This window comes from Dipteris shenzhenensis, chromosome 3 (genome assembly GCF_047967505.1).
Source record: "Dipteris shenzhenensis isolate YYH24624 ecotype China chromosome 3, Dip_SZ_1.0, whole genome shotgun sequence".
In the NCBI taxonomy this organism is placed as follows: Eukaryota; Viridiplantae; Streptophyta; class Polypodiopsida; order Gleicheniales; family Dipteridaceae; genus Dipteris; species Dipteris shenzhenensis.
The window spans coordinates 15,326,947-15,333,778 of NC_141598.1; the positions used below are offsets into that span (position 1 = coordinate 15,326,947).

The following is a 6,832-nucleotide window of genomic DNA, read 5'->3' on the forward strand; positions in this document are numbered from 1 at the left end:
GAAAAATTGGACTCAAGAAATGCATCACAAGGAATGCATTTTGTGGAACAATAAGAATGTTCAAGTTACCACCACTTGGTGGGACTCCTAAGAGGTCTAAACCTTTTAACTCAGTGGCTCGCTCTATTTTGACAAAATATGAGAGGGACATGCCATTCTTATTATAAGTCGAGGCCTAAATCTTTAAGCAAAGGCTTGTGGCTCATTTGGCAAAATATGAGGTAAATCTTTAGCAACTAAATTAATGATACAAAGCAAACATTTGCATTTGATATTGCAATGCCATTTTTTATTTTGCAATCACTCTAGAGATTTTATTCGAGAGGACGACAATTGCAACTCAGCCTAATGTGAAGCCTCCCAAAATGAGAATATATTATCAGATATGCTTCTACTGTGAAGAAAGCCCCGTCGGGGAGGGAAATTCCTTTAATCCAAGCATGTGAGAATCCAAAATGTAAAACATACCCTCCAAAAACCACAATCTACTTTGTCGTATGCCACCAAGAGTAGAATCACAAACCTTTGCTTGCATACTTAGCTCTTCGTTGAGTTATGTGAGTGGTTCTATCAAAGTGCAAGTCAAAATATAAGCTTTTGAATTCCCAATGACTCCATTCATGCTTCACTATTTAGATTACATGTTGCAAACAACTTCTCATCTTTTTCAAGTAGCACCATTCTAATCTATGTTATTATCCATCAAAAATATTTTATAGATACCTATGTATCCCTTCCTTGATATTTGTAGGAGCATTTATCTAAATGCATGTCAATTCAATGGTGTTTAGATACCCAACGAAAGCACAAGCGCTTAAGCTATAAGTTACATAACATGTGTCCTTCCTTCAAGGAGCAAATTGCAACACTCTATGCTATAATATTCTTCATGGAATATGTTTGGCTGATGGTGGGGATCTTTCCAAATGCAAGTTAATTTAGCATTGCTTGGATACCCAATAGGGGCACAAGTGCTTATTTGCAAAATGCTTTTATTGTTTGCTTGTTGTTGAATACTCGCGCCTTGTTAGATGATGTTGCCTTACTCCTGTATAATTTTAGATGTAGAAAAGCAAACATAATCAAACTTTAGATGAAAAAAACTAAAACAAAAAACATGTTTTCTTAGATTTCTAATAACTACCCCAAAAATATTACATATTACATGATGTTGGACTTTAAAGTAGGGGACAATTTCAATTAAAGAAAGGCAAAAGTAGGAGCAACTACATTGGTAATATGGAAAGTATAATACAAAAAGTATGCAACTTTTGATGCATGCTAGCAAAAGACAAAATCAACACATAAGGCAAGGGTTGAAAGGAATTGAGGAATGTACATAGTGGAACTAATGGGACAAAAGGAAGGTTTAACAATCACATAGTGGAAAGCCAAGGTTGGTGGTATTATAGAAGCCAAGGGCCATTTCGAAAAGATAGGGACTCTATCCGGTAGATGTGACTCAAAAGGGTTTTCAAGTAGGGGCCAAATCTAGGGAGACATGCAAGTAGGCAACAATTGGGATAAGACTTCTCTAGTATTAATCGAGCCTCTTGGAAACCCTTGCTTGCCACTATAATGCAAGCTTAAGCCCAATCTGAAGCTCGTGTTGTTGCTCCCTAAAGTGGTTGGATATCTTACAATTCCCTAGTTCCAATCCCATTCATAATTAAAGCAAAACCCTTATTACATTTAGGAAGAGATCAGTTAAATAGAGCAAACGTGTCCTCAACATCTAATGTATGAGTCTGTAACCTCTATTGCAAGAGAAGGATCTATGGAAATTATCACCATGACCACAAATAGTAGGAACACCATCAAAATACACTTGCAAAGTTAATAATACCACCAATAATAAAAATTCTTGTGGTGATGATTTTGACAAATTGTCATTGCCATCATGATAAACTTGGCAGTGCCTAGGTTTCATAGAGGAAAAGTTTATGTTGACATAAGAAAGAACAATGCTTCACTTGCTTTTTCCTAGGCACATTCCAAAAGGCTTGGTAGGAAAGCAAAAGTCTTATGTTGGAAGGGAGCCCTTTGTTCCCTATAAGAAAGATAGAAAGAGGGACGAAGTCTTTAAGTAGAAATTCTCCCTTCTTGTGCGATAGCTCTCCTTTATGTTTTACTATTAACTCTCTCAAAATGCAAGTGAATTCATAAGCTTATCTAGTGTATTAGTGCTCCCAATCATGCATAGTAAACAATTAATTCTATATGAATCACGTTTTATTAATGTCTACTTTTCAATATGCAAACCTTCCTTGAAAACTCAAGCCAATTCATAAGGTAAGAATTCATAAGCTCAACTAGGGCATTAATGCTTCACATCATGAGTTGCAAATGATTCTCTATATAATATTGTTCATCTATTACACTTGCAATTATTTATATAGTATTATTCATCAATTCCATTGTCTTGATACCCTTTTTGAAAACTCGTTGGTGGGTAGGTGGGTCTATCTAAAAGAACGTTTCATTATCCACCAAGTGCTTAAGACAACTACTTGTATTACATGTAGAAGGCTTGAATATCATCACTCTATACTATACCTTTCCTCCTGAATTGGCTCATGGTGGATATCCAATGCAAGTCAATTCAATTGTATTTAAACACCTATCCACCAGGTGCATAAGCACTACACTTAGAAGCCTTGAATATCATCTCTGGAGTGTACTTTTCTCCTAAAATAGGTTTGGCTCATGGTGGATAACCAAACTCATGGTGGTTAACCAGATGCAAGTGCATTCAATTGTATTTGAATACTCGAGGGTGCATTCAATTGTATTTGAATACTCGAGGGTACAAATGTTGAGACTATAACATGCAATACTTGCTCTTTCCTCGAAGAACACGCTAGAATTTGATAAAGAGTAAAGTACACTTTGGCTCAAATCTACTCCGTCTACTTGTCGTTAGAAAGTCAAAGCCTTTAAATGGGCATATGTGAAAGGTTTAATGCACGTCATCTTACCTTGTTTACTCGCTTTATGGGAAAATGTACGGATGGGTGACGTAGAAAATAATCCTTTATCCTATCGTGGTTCTTTTAGACGATGTTAAGGTTCTTTAGACAATGTTAAGGTCACTAAGTCGGACGATTTTGCCTCACTCGAGAAAATTAAAAGCAACTGAAAATATGCCTTCCTTCCTTGGGTTACTAATTGTGTGAGATGATGTCTAGACCATCACATTGGGACTTGACAACGCAGGTGGGTTATCAACTTTAAAAAAGTAGGCCACAATTTTAATCAAAGAACGGAAAAAAGGTAGGAGCGAATGCATTGGTAATAAGGAAAGTTAAATACAAAAAGCTTGCAGCTTTTGATACAGGCTAGGAGATGGGAAGGGGAGCCTAAATCGACACACAAGGTAGGCGACGAATGTACAGATGGAACAAAAAAGAAGGTTCAACAAAAACACAAACGGGAAGGCAGGGAGTGAGGAGTGTTCAGGGGTGATGGTTTTGAAAAGAGAGGGCCTCGAGCTGGTGTACGTGATTCCTGAGAGTTTTCAAGTAGAGGATGGTTTTATCCAAAACCAGAGAGGTATGGAGGCAAGCACCACCTGGGATCATGCTTCTCAGCATCTTCACTCTGCTCTTGATTTTGAGCCTCCTGGAAGCCCCAGGTTGCTGCTTCTGTGATTGCAAGCTCACGCTCAAGCTCAAGCTCTTCTTGCTCCCTGATTGCTGCTTTGTTTTCTTCTTCTGAGAAATCTTGCTGTTGCTCCTTGTTTGCATCTGTTCTTCTTGCAAGCCCTTGTTCCAACTCAAACTCTTCCCTCCTGCTTGCTGCTCCTGTGATTGCAAGATCAAGCTCTTCGTGCTTGCTTGCTGCTGCTGCTTCTGAGAAATCTTCATCATCTTCTTGCTGTAGCTCCTTGCTTGCAGCTCTTCTTCTTGCAAGCCCTTGCTCCAACTCAAACTCTTCCCTCCTGCTTGCTTCAGCACTCTCACATTTGAGCTCTTCTTCAACCTCTTGCTCCCTGCCGCCTCCTGCTGCTTATCCCAGCTCATCCTCTTGTTCTTGCACCCTGCTTGCTCCTGCTGCAAGCTCAAACTTACGCTCACAGTCTTGCCTCTTGCTTGCTGCTCATTCTTGAAATTCAAGCTCAGGCTCACATTCTCGCTCTCGCTCTTGCTGTCTGCTTGCTGCTGGTCTTGGGAGCTCAAGTTCAAGCACCAACTCAAGCTTAAGCTCTTGCTCTTCGTCTTGCCCCTTGCTTCCTGCAAACTTAAGCTTAAGCTGTTGTTCTTGCTCCTTACTTTCTGCTGCTCCTGCAAGGTCCAGTTCGAGCTCTTGCTCACGGCTTCCTGCTGCTCGTGCAAGTTCAAACCCACGCTCTCCCTCTTGCTCCCTGCTTCCTCTTCGTGCAAGATCAAGCTCTTGCTCGCCGCTTCATGCTGCTCGTGCAAGCAATCCAGTATGCCTCTGCTTTCTGTCGTGGCCTGTTCCTGCTCTTTCTCCACCCTCCTCCTCTTGCTTGATTGTTCCGCCTCGTCTTCGCTCTCACTGCCTTCCTCCACCGACTGCTCTTGGTCGGGTGAGTGGCCCGTGCTTCTCACTTCTTCCTCGTCTTCCTCTTCATCGTCTGAGCTCAGCAGCGCATCCAGATCCTCTGAGTTCTCTTCCTGCTCACTGCTGCCTGCAGTGTTCGCACGGGTGTCTTCTTGCTCATTTAGACTCTGCAGAGATGGAAACTCTGCGGCCACCGCCTGTCTGTATGCAAGTAGCTTGGCATTAGCCTCCATAACTTCAGATGGCCCCAAAACATCCCAAGCGCGCTTATCGGCTCCTTCGACCTCTGCGTTCCATGCCTCTATATTGTGTCCAGCGCAGGGGTGGCTGAACAACTCCTGCGTCACAGCAGGGTGAAAGAAAACCCGGTCTTTTCCTCCACTTCGATCAAACATCATGAACCTTTTCAAATGATTATGCGAAGATTGAAAAACAAATGTTTCAGCTAATGGGTTTGCAGTACACACGCTGCCATGGCCACCGCTGGCAGATGGCGAAAGCTTAGGTTCTGACGGATACATAGTTGGAATATGCCGCGAGATACAACTCTTCAGCTCCAAAGAAATCCAGTAAAACTTCGGTGGAGTTACCACGCTTTGATAATCCTGCCCCACCAGCTGAAGACTAAGGCCACTTAATACTCAATTTCTCGAATCTAGCTCAGAATGGGCCTCTTACACGGCAGCGTACCAGAAACTGCAGTGAACAGTGCATCGGATCATCCATCAGTCTAAAAACACGCCTGCGTTCCAGCAGATAAGCACACGAGGTGAAAGGCAACAAACCTTCGATGCCCGGTTGCCTTCCACCGTGAACCGAAACGGAAATGGGAACGGATACACCGGAGAATTCCAGTATAATTGAACTAAGAAAAAACGATTCTCCGCCTTTAACCTACGTAATCGGCTTAAGAAGCTGTCTGAAATACTCGCCCTGCATCACAAGTACCTAAATCAGGACCTCAATGAACGACGTCAAGGACTACAGAAGCTACAGCAACAACTTGAAATACCCACACCGACGCACCGACATCCAGCTTTGCGTGTCAAGAACTACAAAATTACAACCCAATTCCTTCAGACAGCGTGTAAAACAGAACAAGAAAGCATTGACTATTCGGTTCTGGAAATACAACTACCCGTTGGTGGTTACACCGACTGATTTCGCTCCATGACTAACATGCGCACGGGGTGCGTCGAGAAAACGGGCGTTACACAATGAGCCGAGAGGAAAACACACCTGACATCCGCGCAAAGGTTGAAAGCATGCGATAATCCTGTGAACCATCACGCGCATGCAACTCTCATGCTTTGATGCGCGAATGGTGGAGAGTTTGGCCGCTCTGAACATCATAATAACGTATGTCGCTCCACCCACCAAAGCGCAGATCACGGAGGGGATGGGGTAGGCGAGAGGCGGATGAACCAAACCAAACGCGGCGAGCAGGAAGGAAAGGGAAGCGGAAAGAGAGAGGCAAGCGGTCAGATGATGTTGTGGAGCAAGGAAAAGTCGAAGATCTGGTGAAGGCAACGGGAGGAGAGGGAGAGGAGGGCGGAGGGGAAGCAAGAAAGGAAAGCCATGGTGGAGGGGGAGGGGGGAGGGAGGTTAGGAAACCATAGCCGGGGGAGGAGGAGCTGAAAAGGCTGGAACTGGGGAGCGGGGGAGGTGGGAGAGGTAGAGTGTGCAGGCGGAGGCGGCGAGGAAATCTATGAGAGTGAAGAAGAAATGAGAGTGGGGGACGACAAAATGGCACCTTGGATTGTTTACGTAACTGCATGGCGCTCTCTCTCTTCCTCTCTCTCTCTCTCTCTCTACCGCCTCTACCCCACCCCCCCTCTCTTTCTCTCCCGCCCCCCTCTTGGTCATTGAGCCTCTCTTTCGCATTTTTGCACATCTGTGTTTTTTCAATCGCTCGCCTACGCCTCATCCGTCACTTTGGCTCCTAGTTTGTTCCATCTTTGATCACTGTCAACCACCGCTCAACGTCTGTCTGCCTGAGCAAGAAATGGCATGGGTAGGGCGTGGGTTACACCCCCCATGGACAACAAAAGAATAATAGGTTCTCTGTTTGCAATATGAGTAGCAAGACCCGTTTATGTCGGTTAGAGCCCCGCTCCATTGGGTCTCAAAGTTGGAATCATAGACTCCCTTTGGTTTCTCTCTCTCTCTCTCTCTCTCTCTCTCTCTCTCTCTCCATGTGTCAAGCCTCATTTACAAATCTCAAGCTTTGAGAAATTTTAAGGAAATCTCTCTCTCTCTCTCTCTCTCTCTCTCTCTCTCTTTGTCAGCATTGTCTCAACTGCATTTA

At 43.5% G+C, this 6,832-nt stretch overlaps 1 protein-coding gene across 1 annotated transcript; it reads right to left on the reverse strand.

Annotated features, from left to right (window-relative positions):
• Positions 1-3,274: 3,274 nt before the first annotated feature.
• LOC147903416 (uncharacterized) lies at positions 3,275-6,265 on the reverse strand. The gene is made up of 3 exons (XM_087398833.1): positions 5,764-6,265; positions 5,310-5,457; positions 3,275-5,220 (listed from the first exon to the last, which is right to left on the reverse strand). The coding sequence occupies exon 3, from the start codon at positions 5,043-5,045 to the stop codon at positions 3,456-3,458; it is 1,590 nt and encodes a 529-aa protein (XP_087254959.1). The 5' UTR covers positions 5,046-5,220; positions 5,310-5,457; positions 5,764-6,265; the 3' UTR covers positions 3,275-3,455.
• Positions 6,266-6,832: the final 567 nt, after the last annotated feature.

Bases quoted from the DNA above. Each gene is read 5' to 3' on its own strand.
- LOC147903416 (XM_087398833.1), bottom strand. From the start codon at position 5,045: ATGTATCCGTCAGAACCTAAGCTTTCGCCATCTGCCAGCGGTGGCCAT.